The sequence below is a fragment of the Giraffa tippelskirchi genome, chromosome 10 (genome assembly GCF_054371585.1).
Source record: "Giraffa tippelskirchi isolate mGirTip1 chromosome 10, T2T-mGirTip1v1.2.pri, whole genome shotgun sequence".
Taxonomy (NCBI): Eukaryota; Metazoa; Chordata; class Mammalia; order Artiodactyla; family Giraffidae; genus Giraffa; species Giraffa tippelskirchi.
In genome coordinates this window covers 7,829,451-7,846,973 of record NC_137284.1, presented here as the reverse complement: position 1 = coordinate 7,846,973, position 17,523 = coordinate 7,829,451, and the positions used below count along the sequence as shown (strand labels likewise).

General features: G+C 57.9%; 1 protein-coding gene and 1 long non-coding RNA gene across 4 annotated transcripts in view; one reads left to right on the top strand and one right to left on the bottom strand.

Moving 5' to 3' along the window:
- The window catches only part of LOC145523018 (uncharacterized), a 10,233-nt gene extending 7,374 nt beyond the window's left edge, over positions 1-2,859 (top strand). Inside the window, exons 4-5 of the long non-coding RNA XR_014066297.1 lie at positions 1,752-1,947; positions 2,042-2,859. This is a non-coding gene — a long non-coding RNA (uncharacterized LOC145523018). The remainder of the gene's footprint in view (positions 1-1,751; positions 1,948-2,041) is intronic.
- On the bottom strand, positions 54-17,523 carry MAP4K2 (mitogen-activated protein kinase kinase kinase kinase 2). Of its 3 annotated transcripts, none has more exons than XM_081532561.1 (32): positions 17,389-17,523; positions 17,186-17,243; positions 16,860-16,950; positions 16,709-16,773; positions 16,345-16,400; positions 15,972-16,019; positions 15,843-15,885; positions 15,384-15,456; positions 15,172-15,303; positions 15,035-15,097; positions 14,581-14,662; positions 14,382-14,489; positions 13,867-13,945; positions 13,493-13,551; positions 12,681-12,988; positions 12,561-12,599; positions 12,436-12,469; positions 12,227-12,332; positions 12,058-12,146; positions 11,942-11,983; positions 11,733-11,817; positions 11,560-11,639; positions 11,413-11,473; positions 11,212-11,329; positions 7,041-7,099; positions 6,852-6,955; positions 6,584-6,761; positions 5,761-5,829; positions 5,583-5,669; positions 5,269-5,339; positions 5,116-5,171; positions 54-5,010 (listed from the first exon to the last, which is right to left on the bottom strand). In XM_081532561.1, the coding sequence occupies exons 1-32, from the start codon at positions 17,482-17,484 to the stop codon at positions 4,923-4,925; spliced, it is 2,727 nt and encodes a 908-aa protein (XP_081388687.1). In that variant the 5' UTR covers positions 17,485-17,523; the 3' UTR covers positions 54-4,922. The 3 variants fall into 3 exon arrangements, with proteins under 3 accessions (XP_081388687.1, XP_081388688.1, XP_081388690.1); XM_081532562.1 differs by having other exon boundaries at positions 12,681-12,724; XM_081532564.1 differs by having other exon boundaries at positions 12,058-12,122; positions 12,681-12,724.

Sequence of the window (17,523 nt, the reverse complement as noted above, 5' to 3'; positions counted from 1 at the left end):
CAAAAGCATTTACCCAAGAGAAATGGAAGTTTATATCCACACAAAGACATGTATGTGAATGCTCATAGCAACTTTATTTGCAATAAATAGTCCAAAGCTGGAAACAGCCCAAATGTGTATCAACAGGCAATTAGCTAAACAAACTGTTGAACATCCATCCAATGGAATACTACTTGGCAATAAAAGGAATGACCATTAATATATGAAACAACATGGATAAATCTCAAAATAATGATGCTTAGTGAAAGAAGCCAAATAAAAAAAGTACATACCATACATTTGTATTTACATAAATCTTGAAATATGCAAATTGATGCCTAGTGACAAACCAGATCAGGGGTTACTCCGGGCTGGGGAGGCAAGGAGGAACAGGAGGGCCTGATTACAAAGAGGAAGCTTTTGGGGCAATGGAAACATTTATCTTGATTGCAATAATGGCTTCACAGGTGTATGTGTGTGAGAGTCAACAAACAGTACATTTTTAATATATGCAGTTCATTGTATGCTGATTATACCTCAATAAAGCTGTTTTAAAAGAAGCAACAGAAGAAAGCAGCTACAGAGAGAGGGACCTGCCCATAGTTTGTCACAGAACATTGGTTATATTATCTCCACTTGATTTCATCATCTAGGAGAAGACTGACTATCTTGGTTTTTTGGTTTTGTTTTCCAAGCCATTACTGAGTTTTTTGAGTGCTTGCCTTAAAATATTTAAACTTATGTTTTCTTACATAGTTTTTTTTTTTTCTGGATTTGTGACATGACATGTGCTGTGCTTGGTCACTCAGTTGTGTCCAACTCTTTGTGACCCCATACACTGTAGCCCACCAGGCTCCTCTGACCATGGGGATTTTACAGGCAAGTATACTGGAGTGGGTTGCCATGCCCTCCTCCAGGAGATCTTCCCAACCCAGAGATCGAACCGAGGTCTCCTGCATTGCAGGCAGATTCTTTACCATCTGAGCCACCAGGGAAGCCCAAGAATAGTGGAGTGGGTAGCCTATCCCTTCTCCAGGGGATCTTCCTGACCTAGGAATCGAACTGGAGTGTCCTGCATTGCAGGCAGATTCTTTACCAGCTGAGCTACCAGGGAAGTCTGTGACATGGCATGGGGGATCTTAATTCCTTGACCAGGGATGGAACTCATGCCCCGTGCAGTGGAAGCATGGACCCACTGGACCACAGGGAAGTCCCTTACATCATATTTGATGCATACAAAAAGTATGTGGGCTCTCACATGCATTAGCAACTGTGCTATAAATTGAACATCCATGAACCCCCCACAGCCAGCCTGAGAACCGATACTACCTTCGCAAATTCCTGAGGTCCTTCCTTACCCCAGTCCCACCCCCCTCACAGGGACCGTCGTTTGAAGTGTGTGCTTTTCTCCCCCTGATCTCCTAAGCGTTTGATCGTGTGTGTGCGCTCAGCTGCTTCAGTTGTGTCCAGCTCTTTTGTGACCCTGTGGACTGTAGCCCACCAGGCTCCCCTGTCCATGGTGTTCTCCAGGCATACTGGAGTGGGTCGCCATGCCCTCTTCCAGGGAATCTTCCCAACCAAGGGATCAAACTCACGTCTCCTGCATTGCAGGCGGATTCTTTAATAGATGGTTTAGTTTTGCTTATTTTTGCTATCATGCTGTGTGTCATTTTATGCAGTTGGCTGTTTTCACTTGACATTACATCTATGATTCATCTGTCTTGTTGGATTATGTGTATTACAATACTTCCAATTCTCCCTACACCCTGCAGGTCGATATAGGATATGGTCTGCCCAGGGAAAATACAGCCCAGCAAGCTCACCCAGTCCAGGGACCCAACTCCAGGGCCTCCTTGTCAGACTATCACGTTCATTCCTTCACTCAAAAAGCCTTCTGAGTACCAAGCAGTGACTGGACGTGCCACTGTGAGCACAGCAGATGCCCCGCGGTCCTGAAGCACACATCTGGTTGTTACCTCTCCTCCTGACCCTCACTTGACTTGGGGTATGGGCCAGCTACCCAAACATCCTGGGGTGACTTGCCTCTTCCACTTACCCACAGGATGGCTTAGAGAAGCTGATCTGACCATCCTAGAGGCTTCTGCCCAGGGAGAGCAATGTGACAGTAGCTGTCACAAGGACAAAGCCAGCTCTGACCCAGCAAGGCCACTTCCAGGAATTTATCCTATGGAGCACTTGAGTATGTACAGAATGGCACTGGCTTAGGAGTATTTACTGCTGCATCATTTGTAATATCACACTAGTAGAAACAACTGAAATTTCCATCAATAGGCTCTAACTATGGTGAATTCACATTAGTTACGGGAAACCCATACAGTGGAACATCACTAGCTATAAAAGAACAAAGGTGGAGGCACTGATCATGGAAAGTTCTCCAGGACAGATTTTTTTTTTTTGGCCATACTGCACAGCTTGTGGGACCTTAGTTCCCCAACCAGGGATCGAACCTGGGCCCCAAGCAGTGAAAGCACAGAGCTGTAACCACTGGACTGCCAGGGAATTCCCTCCAGGACGGATTTTAAAGGGCAAGATTAGAACACTGTGTGGAATATATCACCATGTAAGAAAGGGGAAAGACTAAAGCATGCTGAACTGCTTAAACGTGCGTGAGTACTTCCAGAGAGTTCATAAGTAACTGGGACCTGGATAGGAGACTTGTCATTGTATCTAGCTTATATATATATTTTTTAATTGTGGGACTTCCCTGGTAGTCCAGTGGTTAAGACTCAGCAGTCCCTGGTCTGGGGCCGGGGCGGTGAGGGGTGAGTTCCACAGGCCACCTGGTATGCCATCTCCCCCAAAAATATCTATGTACCATGGCCAAGGGTTATCTATTAAAAAACACACAGATAAAATAACAATTTTGGTCTTTCAGTGTATATTCCCTGGCTTCTTAACCTTTCTTTGGCTGGTAGCCAGCGTTTGCTGGCGGCAAATATTTTATCAAAGGTCCCTGCTTTTCCCAGGCCTCCTGCTTTGGGCACTTTACAGTCTGACCACCCCCCAAATGCTTTAGTGTGTTGGGGGACCGGCCTGCCACAAGGTGGCACTGTCTGCTGCCTGCTGCCCTGTGGGCTGAAAGTCCATAGGGTACCTGGGCATCAAGGGTCGGGGTCTATGTCCACTGAGCAGAAGCTCACCTCCCCAACCCTGGCACTCCTCAATCCTGCACCTCTGCCAAGAAATCTGGAAAAATGCAAGTTAGGAATCATATCCCTGTTACCCCCTTCACCTAGCCCATCAAATGCCCCCTGAGTGGGTGCAGACAAACCTTCAGAACCTGGAAGGTGCCTCTTACCTTCCTTTGGGTCTCAGGGAGAACACAGGAGCTGTGTCTCCGCTCCTGATCTGAGCCCCCAATTCAGTTGAGAACCCTCCCTTGTCCTGAAGAGAGCAGTCAAAGCTCTGCAGGAGGGTGGACAAGGGGACAATGTGACGAACACAAGATGGCTCGGGGTCCCCTGCCAGGAGCACTAGGGACTGGGCTGCCATCTACCCACCCACTCAGCACTTCATTCATTTATCAAGTATTTACCAATGGCCCACAGGTGCAGAGTTCTCATCCAGCACTTGAACGTCAGAAGGGAGGCGACCAGGCCAAACTGACCTTGGACCTTTGCTCAGGCTCCTCCCCCAGCCCCAGGCCTCCCCGCCCTCTGCAGCCTTGGTCTTGCCTCACCTACCCAAAGACTCTGCTCAAGGGCAGCCTGGTCAGTGCCTGGGACCACTTGGGGCTCCCTGACCTGGGAGTACGGCACTGTCTAAGAGGGACATGAGGGAGAATGACTATGGAAAGCCCAAAGCTGGCAACAGGTGGATGGATGTGCCCTCGAGATACAGGCTCCAGCAAGGACAGCTGCCTTCACTGGGGGCTGGCCCACATCTGGGTAGGGATCCCTCTGGAAGCCCAGGAACTTTTGTTAAATGGACACATAAATTAACTCTTGTTAATCTTCGCAGAGTCTAGCTTGATGAGCACGCCCGTGTTTAGTAATCCCAACCTGACCGGGCAGACAGCAGGTGGGAGGCAGCCCCAGGCCTGGGTGCGGGATGCAGGTCCTGACAGGCTGTCTCCACCGGCTGCAGCCTCCCTGGGGCTGGGTAGAGTAGCCCTGGACTGGCCCCTTCTGGGCCCTTCCACAGGCTACCCGGTGGGCTCCCACCTGGGACGGGGTCCTCTGGATGAATCCGTTGTTCGGTGCCTCCCCCCACCCCATCAGCATAACTCCTTGGCCACAAAGGAGACCTCACACTGCAAGGCAGGGGGCTCATCCTGAGCAGGGGAGCCCAGGAAGACACAGCGACCCTGAGATCTCACGGGGGGCCGAGGCCTCCCCTTTACCTCTGCCTGGCTCCCCATGAGAGAGTCACCAGAACGCTGGGGGCCCGCCTTCCATGTTTCATCCACAGCCCCTGGTGCCACAGAAAGATGCGCTGGAGGGAGAGGTGGCGGGAGATGAGGCAGTGGGCTCAGCGTCCCCTGACCCAGAGGGACCAGTGGAATAAAATCAAACCAGCTTTAATGCCAATATAGTCTCTCTTTTAAATACCACGTTCCCCAGGATGGAGCGCAGGGGCAGGCTCTTGGCAGGACGAGTGGAAAGGAAAAGTGGAACAAAATGGAATGGATAGCCCTGGGCTGCCCCCAAACTGCCCAGGGCCCTACCACGGCGCTCCGGGGACCAGCTGCCCGCTTGGGAGGGGGATATGACAGCAGCTTCTTCTGGTCCAGTTATTGCGGAGGTGTGGGCTGCGGGCCCCTCCCTTCCCCAGCCCCCAGACTCTTCTCAGGATTTCTGCCCTTTCAGACCAGCAGAACTAGGGCCTGAGCTCCTCTGATCTCGGAGGGGCCCCCCTGCCTGAAAGAACTGCCACGTGGGGTGGGTGGCGGCGCCCCCGGCCAAGCCAGCTAGGTGACTTGCTCAGTAACTGCTCTGGTGGCCTGTGAGAATGTAGAGGTTGCTGTGAGCCCCGGGCTTGTCGGTGGGGATGCTCTCAAGGATGATGTCTCTGGAGGGGAGGGAAAATGGAGGTGAGCAAGGTGGGAAGGCACACGGCACCGCCATCTGTGTGTGTTGGGGGTGACGGAGGGAGAGGCCAGGCACCGTGTCCTACCTGTGGGCACCAAGCACTCGGAAGATCCTCGTCTCATCTGTGATCTCCTGGGTCACCTGGGAAGAAAAGGGGCGCTGAGGCCAGCCCAGCATATCCTCTCCTAGAAGGTGGGGACCACCAGGTGGGGAGGCCTAGTTCCTGAGTCCCCCTCACCTCATTGGTGTCCAGGCTGCGGCCCTGCATCCCATGGCTCCAGAAGGCCAGCACGCTGTCCTGCAGGCACACTGGGAAGGGCCGGGCCACCATCAGCCCCGTGCCTGCCCGGAGGCCACTGGTTCCCCCAGCTACACCCTGGGCCCAGGTCTGGGTCGCAGACCAGTCTGCAGGTGGCCAGGATGGCTCTCAAGAGGGGCTGGGGACCTGCCTCCTTGTTTCTGCTGCCAGCCCCGAGCCCCAGGGCCACATCATGCGTTCCAGGATGGCATCTTCTGCACCCACCCCCACCACCCACCATCCGGTTCACTCACCCACAGTCTCAATGGGGAAGTCAAAGGTCAGCACGGGTGCCAGTGTGGCAGTGGGCTCGCCCAGCAGGTTGACAATCCTCACGCAGCCTGCACAGGGGCGGGGTGGGAGGTGCTGATGGGTGGGGGGCTCCCTCACCATCCCCTCCGACACCCCGGCCCAGATCCCAGGAACACTCACGGTCAAAGCAGACCAGGACTGTGTCCCTGTCCACCTGAATCACCTGCTGGGCCGAGCCCGGGAACCCCTCTGCAGTTAGAGAAGGGAAACATGGCCAGGCTGAGCCACCAGCCCCACTCTGGCCCCGAGAGGAAGACACGGAGCGGGGGGCGGGTTGTTAGGCAGCCTGCACCACAAGAGCATCCTGGGGGGCGTCATGATGCCGGATCTCACTGCATAGCTAGGGAACTGACGCTTGGCGCCAAAGTGACCCATCCACAGGCTCACAGGGAGCTGGGCTGAAACCCAGGGAGCCGCAGGAGAGCAGGGACCCCAGAGCCGGGCTTTAAGACTCAGTCACTATGTGACCTCGGATCTCTGAGCTTCAGGTTCCTCAACTGTAACCCAGGCATGAAGATGTCTACCTCGCAGGGCCGTTGTGAGAATCAAGAGTGAAATCTCATGAGACCCCTGGCTGAGAGTTTGGGCACCGTATGGTCCAGGGCGCCTTCCCCTTCCTTCACCCACTGCCACTCCCTTCACTCCCTGAGCTGCCCCAGCACCCAGGATCCTGCTTCCTTGCTCAGAATGAAGGCCTCTGGCTCCCGCCTTCCCCAGCTTGGCTGTCCCTGCAGCCCCCACGGGGTTGTTCAGGTTGTCTTAGCTGCTGAGCCCTTTGGTCTAGTGACATCTTCTATGGGGAGACCCAGCTGAAGGGAGGCTGGGAGCTTCGGGGTCCCCAAGGTCTCCATGGAGCTGTAAACCGTGGGGAACTCTCTCTTTCTGTATACATATCACGTGCACACACACACTCATTCACGCAGAGCCTGGCCCTCCAGCTCACCGGGTGGGATCAGGATGTCTGGAGTCAGGCCAGCCTCCAGCGGAAGGACGTGGAACAGGACGCGGCAGCCGGGCCCTTCAGGGCCCTCAGCCCCCACACACACCTGTGGTAGCTCCTTCCCATCCAGTACCAGCGGCTCCAGCATCCCTGCTGGGCTGGGCAAGGGGCTGGAGAAGTTCTGGGGACAGCAGTGGTGCTCAGGTCTTCATTTCCTCCCCCAGACCTCCCTGCCGCCCGCCCAGGGAGGGGACCCCCACCGGCCCCGCACCTTCAGCAGCAGGAACTTCTGCAGCGGCTCATACCACTGCAACAGGAGCAGGCTGGCAGGGAGTGCGGCCAGCAGGAAGGTGCTGCCTGTGTGGGGGTTCCGCACTGCGGGAGAGGAGGCAGTGGGCCCCGGGGCTGTGCCCGCCTGCGCCCCACCCCCACCCTGTCCCGCCCACCCCCCAGCTCTTACCCACACGACACTGCAGGCAGCCTTTGGTATCAGGAATCTTGTTGGACAGGGCAAAGCGCCTGAGGGGACAGCAACCAGGGCAGGTGTCCCTGGTGCCATCCTGGGCAAGGCTCGCCCCCCACAGAGCCCTAAGGATGGGTTCTAACACCTTCTCTGCCTCACAGGTGGCAGACTGAGGCTCTGGAAGGCCAAGCCACTTGCTCGAGTTACTGAGAAGCGGATGTGATGCTGGGCCCATGGCTCCAGCACCCAACTTGACAGCCTGGAGCCTGTACATCCAGACCAGGGGTTTGGCTCACAGAGTCATCTCTAACTGTGACTTGGGGGCAAGGCACTTCACTTTTCCGTGCCTCAGCTGACTCCTCTGCAGACGCGGGACGGCAGGGGTGGGAGTGGGGGTGTGTGTGACCGTGGAACCCACCTTGGAGGGTCACAGTGAGGTTTGTATGAGTTAACTCAGCAGAGGGCTTGCAGCAGAGCCTGCCACAACAGGTGCCCTCACAGAAGGCTAGCTTTTCTCATCCCCTATTAATACTTTCCCACCTATCTTCAGTCACTGAAAATCCTTTTTAAGGAAAGAAAGAATGCAAATGTTGTTGTTGTTTAGTTGCTAAGTCATGTCCAACTCTTTTACGACCCCGTGGACTGTAGCTGGTCAGGCTTCTCTGTCCATGGAATTTCCCAGGCAAGAATAATGGAGTGGGTTGCCACTTCCTCCTCCAAGGGATCTTGCCAACCTAGGGATTGAACCCGCATCTCCTGCATTGGCAGGTGGGTTCTTTACCACTAAGCCACTCAGGAAGCCCAAAATGAAGAAATGAATGAAGACATGAGAGTGTGGAAGGGCTGGGAGCTGACTCAGGCTCCAGCTCCTCCTTCAGCCAGAGCACTCAGGGCCAGTTCCCACCCCACATGCCATATGTCACAGGTGGGCAAGCTGGCCAGAGGAGATGAAGACTCAAAAGGAAACAGCAACGGCCCTGCCCTCTTCTGCTTCTGCTGAGGCTATTACACGGGGTGGCCAGTGGGTGGCTTCCTTTGGTGCTGAGGGAGAAGTAGGGTCCTTGCTCTGGATACTTGCCGTCCCCCAAGCCCTCAGGGGAAGTTCCGAACCCGTTTCTTGCTCTGAGGAACAGGCCAACATGTCATTAGCCCGGCCATCTCTCCCTGTGATCCAGGGCCTGTCTGCACCCTCTGCTGGGACGTGGGCCCCGCCGAGGAAGCCAGCACCTCTCTCCCCCTGCCTTCGCTCCTCTCTACCCTGTCCCTTCCACTCTCTTCCCAGTTGGCCTTCAAATGGGACAAAGGCAGATTTTTTTTGTTGTTTTTTTCTCCAACAATTCGAGATCTCCTCTGTGACTTCCCGAACCCACACCCAAAGCTGCCTGTGACTCGGGGCTGTATTGGGCCTGTTTCCTGCAGGTCCCGGGCCAAAGCAGAGGTTGGCCTGGGACTGAGGTCAGGAAGTTCCAAGGCCACTGGGTTCCCAACATGGTCCTTGAGCGAGCCTACTGCACAAAGGGCCTGGGCCCCTCATCTCCCCGGTGGGTGTAGCCACGGCCCAGCCTCCCCCACCCTCTCCACCGCCTTCCACCACCACCTGGTCATGGATGTCTAAGCCCATAGCCCACCTGCCCGCTCAGATCTCAGGGCCACCCCCCACTCCCCGACAAGAGCTGAGGCCTGTCTTGTACATTTCAAACTCCACGTGACACCACTGAATTCTGCTCCACCCACAGCTGATGACAGCTCCATCCTTCCGTTGCCAAGGCCAAAACCCTGGAGTCATCCTTGACTCCTCTCTTTCTCTTCCATCCACCAACTGTCAGGAAATCCTGTTGGTCTGGCTTTCAAAATAAAACTGGAATCTGACTGTCTCTGTCCTCCTTCACTGCTACCCTGGCCCGAGGCGCCATCACGTCCCACCAGCCTCCTGACAGGCCTCTGCTTCCGCCTGCGTCTCCTCCAGCCTCCTCCCAGCGCAGCAGCCAGACTGACCTGTGAGAACCTCGGTCAGGCCACTCCTCTGCACTGGCCCTCAGGCCACACTCAGTCAGCGGTAAAGGCCTCTCTGTGGCGACAGGGCCCTCGGAGGCCAGCCCCCTCTCACTCCCTCCACGTGGACCCTCTGACTCCTTGCTGTTCCTCATACAAGCAGGCCTGGCCTCTGGGCTCCAGCCTCCACCCCCCACCCCCCAGATATTCTCAGGACTCACTCTGTCACCCCTTCCAAGTCTTTGCTCAAACAGCACCCTCTCAGGGACGTCCTTCCTGACCACCCTGTTGACCACCACCTCCTGACCCTCCTCCATGTCACCACTGCACTGACTCCTTCCTCGTATCCATTGTTGTCTGTCCCTCTTGACAGAGAGTCTGAGGAGTACAAGGGTCTCTAGTTCCCAGGAGGCTCTCACACCCAGGAGACTGCCTGGCACATACCAGGTGCTGTACAGCTGAATGAGGGCCTCTACCACCCATGGACAGAGGAGCCTGGCAGGCTATAGCCCATAGGGTCACACAGAGGCGGACATGACTGAAGAGACTTAGCACACATACACCACCTCATAAACACACCTCACAGTCTGCTCACTGGGGGTCTCCCAGTCCCTCCCTTCCCCTCACGCACACTCTCATTAGTCCCCAAATCTCATCAGCTCTACTTCCTAAACATTGCTCAACTCCGTCCAGTTCCCACCGCCCTCCCTCGTCTCGGGTCACTACACTGGCCTCCTTTCCAGGCCCTCTCATCGGTCTCCCGCTCCATTCATCCTTCCCGCTGTCACCACAGCTATCGGCAGATGCTCCTGTGTGCATCTGCCCAGACAAGCCCCTCTCTCCTTCCCCAGCTCCAGGAGAGGGCGCATGACCCAGACCTGCCTGGCCCCTAGCGCCTCATCCCGTGGCCACAGTGACCAGGCCAAAAGTGGGCATGGCCCTCAGCTAGGCCCGTGAGCATTGGCCCCAGCCTATGGTGGGAATTACTTGGAAGGAGAGGTTCCAGTTCCACGGGTTTATTAGCTAGTGGAACACTGGGTGGATCTGCAGGTAGCTGTCACTGGACAGGAAAGCCTACTTGAGGATGTAGGTGACAAGAGGTGACAAGAGCCAGGAGATGCAGGAAGACGTCTGAGGGTGCCACTGGAGCCTGGATCCAGCTGGGCCTGAGCTGACCCTACTCCTGTTAGTGCTATAGATGTTAGTGCTTGGTCGCTCAGTCATGTCTGACTCTTTGTGGCCCCACGGACTGTAGCCCGCCAGGCTCCTATGTCCATGGGATTCTCCAGGCAAGACTACTGGAGTGGGTTGCATTTCCTTCTTCAAGGGATCTTCCCAACTCAGGGATCGAAACTGGGTCTCCTGAATTGCAGATGGTTTCTTTACTATGTGAGCTACCAAGGAAGGACCAGACCCCACTCCTACCCGAGGCATTAAATTCCCTTTTGTGCTGAAGCCAGTGAGTGAAATCACCCGGAACAGGAAGAGTCCTGACTGACATACAGAGGGATTCTACTAAGATGCTCCTGGTGCTGCTGCCAGTCAGACAAAGCCCAGATCCCAGCCTGGCATCAAAGGCAGGGCTCTGCCACCTGTGCAGCTTCCCCTTGGGTGGCTCCCCCTCCCCCACTCAAGCCCAAACACCTTCTACCTCCCCAGATCGCCTAGGAGAATTCACAGGTATTCCTCCCTCGCTGGAAGGCTGTTCTCTAACGCATCAGCCTGGAAGACCCCCAAGTGCTGTCAACTCCCACAAGCTCACCTGGCCTCCCCGCGGCCTCCCTGCCCCTCCCAGCTCTGGCTCACCTCAGCCCCCAGAGCTGAGTGTTAAGGACTCATGGGACTTGTTGTCCCCAAGCCCAACCTAAGAACTGGCGTTTCCCAGTGCTCAGGAGACATTTGCCCCTCAGCTTACCCACCGCAGCACCAAGGGCTCCCCTGACATATTCACATCCACTGTCTCCTTCCCTCCCGACACGCCTGGGGGCAGTGGGAGGGGAGGCTTACCAGCAGGACGGACCAAAGAGGAAACTGGGCCTCAGAGAGGCCGAGTGACATGACTAAGATCCCAACAGTCTCAGGACCAGGAAAGGCCATGTTCAAGCCCTGGCTCTGTCCCTCCGTCTCCCCTGGTGCTCCCACCCCCGCAGGGCCAGGTTACCCCAGGGTCGCTGACCTGGGGATGATGCGCTGGGTGAGGCGGTTGGTGGGGATGGAGAGGGGGACCTGCTGCTGTAGCCGCCGCTGCTCAAACAGGCCTGGGAGGTCGTGGGCCCAGATGTGCGTGGATTTCCCTGAGGAGGGAGGTGGGAGGGGGTGGGGATCAGAGTTGGTGGGGAGGGTGCTGGCCCCGCCCCCTGCCTGCCCCACCTGGTACCTGAGAGGGACAGTAGCACGTTGTTCACGCAGTAGAGCCAGGCGCAGCGGTGTGAAATCAGCTGGAGGCCACAGAGCGACAGGTGGACAGGGGTCAGACCCCCAGGCCCCCCAGGCCCCCAGCCCTCCCCTGCCAGCCGGGCCTCACCTTCTCCAGTGTATCCTCGTGCAGTTCGTGCAGGTTGAGGGTATAGATACCTTCCTCGGCTCCCACCACCAGGAACTGGTCTGCAGATTGGGGTATGAGGTCAGAGGTCAGCCACATCCCCTGACCCAAGCCAGGGATTCCCAGTCTCCTTCTTCCTCCCTGGCCCTGCCTACCCCGGGTGACAGGGTGAATCCAGGTGATAGCAGCATGGATCCGCAGGGGGCAGCCATTGAAGACCTTGGAGAAGCAGGCGCCCATCTGGAGAGGAGGCAGGAGGCTGATGAGGAAGTTAAGGGGCGGTGGGAGGCAGTAGAGGGGGGGTGGGCAGCAAGTGGTAGGGCAGCAGGTGGCCGGGAGGTGGAGCTATGAGACAAACACTTACGTGCACCTTGGGGGTTGGTGGGAGCCCGTGGCAGGCTGACCTCTGGGAGCAAGGAAAGGAGTCAGGGTCTTACCCACAGCTTCCCATCTCCCCACCCCGCTTCAGCAGCCCCTCACCTCAGGATCTTCCCGGTGCTTCATGGTGGCCCAGGCAGTGGGGAGCAGGGGAGGACTGGCAGGGCCTGGGTGCGGTAGGGGTGGGGTTCCTGCAGGCACAGAGTGGCTGTGAATTCCAGTCCCAGACCACCCCTGGGCCAGCCTCCTGCTTCCCCACACCTGGGCTCACCTGGGAGGCTGGGGTGAAGGTCCTCGGCTGGAGGCTCAGTGGGAGATGACCCCAAGAATGGGGCCCTCTTGATGGTTCCTATGGTGTCATCTGGAGAGTCCAGCTCCTGGCGGGAGGGTCAGGGGACCCAGCCCAGCTGTTAGCAAGTGACCCTGTAACCTACTCCCAGCCAGCAGCACCCCCACCCCCAGCTCCCCTCCACTCTGAACCTGGAGTTCCAAGGCCGGCCGGATGGTCAGGCTCCTGTTGGGGACAGATTGAAGGGAGATGAGGTGTGAGGTGTGATGGGGTCATGAGCCTGGTCCCCACCCCTCCCCGGGCTCCAGGCCCTCACCTTTCCTCCAGGGCCTCCTGGACTGACTGCAGCAGGCTCCTGGGCAGGGATGGGGAGGGGTCAGAGGTCAGCCTGCCCTCCTGCTCCTGCCCACCTCCAGCTTCCTTCCCCCTCACTCACCCGCTCAGCTCCTCCTTCCCCAGCAGCGTCCACTCCTCTTCCCACTGTGGGGAAACCAAGTCAGAAAGACCAGGAGGGAGGCAGAGAGACAGACAGGCAACGTGAGAGGGTGCTGGAGAGATGGGGGAAGAGAGAGGGAGAAGGCAGACTGACAGACAGATGGAAAGTGAGATGGTAACAGGCAAGAGGATTGGGAGAGAGACAAGAGACAAAGACACGTGAAAGAGGGACAAACGCAAAGAGCGAGAGAGGAGACAGTGAGAGAGACAGGCACGGAGAGACTGAGATTGTGGGGGCGAAGAGAGATGCTGATAACAAGAGACAGTGAGAGAGCAGAGACGGTGAGTCAGACAACCCAGCAGTCACAGCAACTGAGGCAGAGGAACGTGCCGAAGGAGGTGGCGGGGGGCGGGGGGGATCCTCCAACGAGCGACAGGCCCACGCGTGTTTTTTGGCCATGCTGCATGGAGCACGTGGGATCTTAGTTCCCCGACCAGGGATGGAACCCGCACCCCCTGCAGCAGAAGCGTGGAGGCCTAATCACTGGACCGCCAGGGAAGTCCCAGGCCCACATTTTAGAAAGGCATGATCGCTCTCTGCCACCCTCCACCAACTGTCCAAAACAACCTGCCCCAGGAAGGAGCCCTCGGCCCTCCCAGTCCCTGAGCGGACAAGTCTGTTAGAACGGCTCTCCCAGGCCTAAGGGCCAGGCTGCTGCGGTGTCAAGGCTCCTGGGTGTGAGGTGCTTGGCCGCCCGCATAGTTCCCCAGCCCTGCCCCGAGCACCACCCAGCCACACAGCCAGCCCCTCACCGGCTCATTCAGTGGGTCTGTTTCCTTCCTGCGTGGGGCGCCAAATTTCACCTGGTGAACTGGGGGCCCAGATCCAGGGGTTAGGGGGCTAGAGACTCAGGACTGATCCCTAAACTCATACCAACTCTGCACACAGCTCCCCCCTAACTCCACACACAGCCCCCCAACCAACTCCACACAGATAGCCCTCTGCCAACTCTCCCAACTCTACACATTCAGCCCCCCCCAAGGCAAACACAAAGCCCCCCCCAAGTCCACACTCAGCCCTCCATCACCAAATCCACATACATAGACCCCCAATCTACACAGCCCCCCACCAAATCCACATACACAGCCCCCCAATCCACCCCTCTCCCTCCCCAAAACAGACTCACACTGGATCTCCGAGGGGGTCCTCTCGGCTGGGCCATGCTGCCCCCGGGAGTGAATGGTGTCCGGAAATATGTCATAAGTCTACAAGAGAACACACACGGTGGACACACGCCCACACTCACCTCACGCCAGGTATTCCTTGAGGTGCTTTATACACACTGACGTGTTTGTGTTCACAATAACGCTCTGAGATTACCGTGAGATTAACTGCACCCTCCTTCCACAGATGAGAAAACCAGCACAGAGAGGCAAGGAACTTGCCAAAGATCACAGAGAAAACAGAAGGTGGCTTAAGTTAAGGATCTTCAGTTAACTTCACAGGGCCAAGGGCAAGCACCTATTGGAGTGGGCAGCAAGGAGGCAAACCGGCTCAGGGAAGATTCCTAATGGGTGGGCTCAACCAGACCGAAGGTCCCTGTGCTGCAAACACACAAGCTGAAGGGACGTGACTGTATCACCTCTGTACTCCTCACCCCCAGACCAGGCCAAGACCCAGTCCCCAGGGGCTCTTACTTACCTCCAGGTCACAGTCTTCTGGAGAGGGGGTTCCCAGGTGGGGATCGTTGGCCTTGTCCAACAGCTGTGTGAGGAGAGCCCGAGGAAGCTGCTGGGTCGTGAAGGGGTGCTGGAGGATGGAGGGGGGCGCAGCTTGGTCCCTGGCCTTCGGTCCCTGCTTCTGAGCATCAGGCCCCCTGCTCCACCCTCCTGCCTCCCACCTGCAGAAGCTTCTCTGCTGTCGGTCTCTTCTTGGGATTCTTGGTCAAGGCAAGCTTGAGGAAGTGATGGAAATTCTGGGTCCTAGTGGATACAAGAGCCCCCCCGCCCCAATCCCAGCCCAGGTTAGCCCTCAGGCTAACATCCTGCCCCCACTCCAGAGGATTCTGCTGAGCCTGCCCAGGAAGGAGCCAGCTTGAGGCCGCAGGCAGCTGGCCTGAGCAACACTGCTGTTGCGACACGGCAGCGCCTCCATTATCAGCCATCTGCCTTTCTTCCTGGTCCACAAGGGTCCCCAGCACGGAGGCAGGGCCCAGGCCCCACTCCTGCAGACGGTCTGTGGAGGCCCAGAAAGGGCAGACCCTCAAAGCTGCACCCGGGGAGGCGGCAGACGGCTCCTCCACCCCCATCAGGCTGGACTGAAAGGGGGGCCCCAGCAGGCGATGTGGCCCTTACCAGCGAGTCTTGTCTCTCAGCTTTGGCGGCTGGAAGCTGCTCTTCGACATGAGCATCAAGGCCCTATGGAGACCACAGGTCAGGGGTCAAGGTTTACAGGGCTCTTGGGCCAGGCCAGGGGCAAGTGTTCTGCTGACCTCATGGGATGCAGGTGGAAGAGAGGTGGCTGCAGCTCGCCCAGCTCGATGGCGGTGATGCCCAGGGCCCAGACGTCACACAGTTCATTGTAACCACCTTTGCGCTCCACGGCGGCCACCTCTGGGGCCATCCTGGAGGCAAGGTCACACATGAGATGGCCAGGTGCCTCCCCTCACAGCCCCCACCCTCTCAGCCAGAAGCACAGCCTCACCAGTACGGAGTCCCAATGAAAGACCTCCTCTTGGCCACAGATGCTGTCAGCTCGCCTGATACCCCGAAGTCAGCTGCAGGGAGAAAAGCGGCTCTCACCTCACCTCAGGCTGCCACTCCCCACCCACGGCCAGGGCACAGGCTCAGGATGCACCTGGCGGGGTTCAGACAGCAGGTGGCCCAGGCTCAGCTACAACGGTCACAGGCACGAGGCAAGGCCAGGTTCCCTCCTGGGAGGGGTCGACCACCTTCTAGCCCTGACCCAGTGCCGGTCTCGGGTTAGACTCCATACAGACCAAACCACATTCAGCTTTCCAGCAGGAAGGGAGAAGGAGGCAATGTTCTAAATGGGGAAACCGAGGCTCAAGTGGTAAAACGACTTGCCCAAGGACAAGCAGGCTCCCAGACTCCAGGAGGTCCCACAGTACCCTCACCCTGACGGTGTCCCCAGGGTACTGACCCAGCTTGACATCTCCCTGGAGGGTGAGGAGAAGGTTGGCTCCCTGTGGGAATGGAGGAGAGAGAATCCCATCTGGTGCCCCCGAAAGTCCCCTCCTCCCTCCCATGATGCCCTTAGCCAGACCCCTACCTTGATGTCTCTGTGGATCTTCCCCTGAGAATGCAAGTGGTGCAGCCCCTGTGGACAAAGAGGAGCCCCTGAGAGCAGCTACCCCGTGTATCTCCCCTCTCCTGAACCCCCTCAGGCCTGGGGCCCCCCACCCAAACAGCTTCCTCCACCCCTCTCCCCAAACAGGAAGTGACTGAGCCAAAAGGGAAATGGGCTGCTTCCGGCAATAGGGCTGGGGCCCCTTCCCCCCAGGACCCACAGCCCCTCAGGCAGCTCGGCCTGAGGGACTCCACCCACCGCACCCCACCCCACCCCATCCCACACAGGGGCCTGCTGGGCTGCCTGCCCTGCTCCTGGAGACTAGGGGTGTGAACAGTCCCACGGACCCAGCTACCTTCAGTGCCTCTCGACAGACATAGGCAATCTGCCGCTCCTCCAGGGGCCCGGTGGCTGCAATGGAAGGGGTAAGGGCTGGCTTGGGGGTCTAGGGGGGATATGCTGACCCACCCAGGCTTCACCCCGCGTAGGGAAAGCACCAGGCACTCCTGGCGAAAGGGGAGTTGGCCACATCCCCTCCCGACATAGGGTAGGATATACAGCCCAGAGAAGGACAGCATTTTTCTCAAGGTCACACAGCCAGTGAAGAAGTGGAGAGGGGCCCAAGTACAGGGCCTCAGCGCTCTCCTCCTGCCCTATGTTGGGGTAGGGGGGTGGGAAGAAGGCTGTGGCCCTCTGGGGCCTGGAGTCCTAGCCCTCACCGTGGTAAATCTCCTGCAGGGACCCCCCTCCGCAGAACTCCATGCAGATCCACAAGCGGTCATTCCTGGGGTGACACAGAGCTGGGGTGGGCACATGGCAGGGCCACATGGGGTCTGCCTGGGGGTGGGCAAGGGGATAAAGCAGCCTCACCTGAGGTAGCTGCCAATGTAGGCCACCACATTGGGGTGGCGGCACTCACGCAGGATGGTGATTTCCTGCTGAAGGGAGCTGATGTCGTCCCCTGGGAAACAGAGAGCATCATGAAGGGGGCCGCCTTAACTCAGTGCCCCCATCTGCAAAATGGGTACAAAGTGCCTCCTCTCTTCAGGCCAGACAGGTGCCAGCCAACAGTACCTCCTGGGGCATGCCTCTCAGGGGGGTCTCCGAAATGGCAACTCTCCGCCCCTCACACCGCGCCCGCCCGCGCCGCTCTCTGCCCTCCCTCCAGCGCTGAGGCCCTGGCTCCCGGCCCTCACCTGGGTCTAGCTTGACTATTTTGACCGCGGCCAGTTCGGACGTGACAGTGTCGCGGGCCTGCAGGGGCGGAGGAGGTGAGGAGGGATGAGGAGGGGGTGAGGAGGGATGAGGAGGAGGCGGGGCCGGGGGCCAGCTCCTGCAGCAAGACGCAGAGCGTGTACCCCGCTCTCCGCTCTCCCGCCCGGCCCGCCGCCCGGCGCACCTTGTAGACGTCGCCATAGGTCCCGGCCCCCACGCGCTGCAGCAGCTCGAAGCGGTCCCGCGGATCCTGCAGCGACACGTTCTGCAGCAGCGCCATGGCCCGGCGCCGGGCAGGCGCGAGCTGCGGAGCCGGCGC

What these genes read in the sequence shown, in the direction of transcription:
- MAP4K2 (XM_081532561.1), bottom strand. Translation starts at nt 17,484, where the DNA reads ATGGCGCTGCTGCAGAACGTGTCGCTGCAGGATCCGCGGGACCGCTTC. An exon ending in CAGAAGACTGTGACCTGGAG is followed by an intron (nt 13,946 to 14,381) that starts GTAAGTAAGAGC and finishes GTTCTCTTGTAG; the next exon opens with ACTTATGACATATTTCCGGA. An exon ending in AGACATCCTGATCCCACCCG is followed by an intron (nt 5,830 to 6,583) that starts GTGAGCTGGAGG and finishes CTCTAACTGCAG; the next exon opens with AGGGGTTCCCGGGCTCGGCC.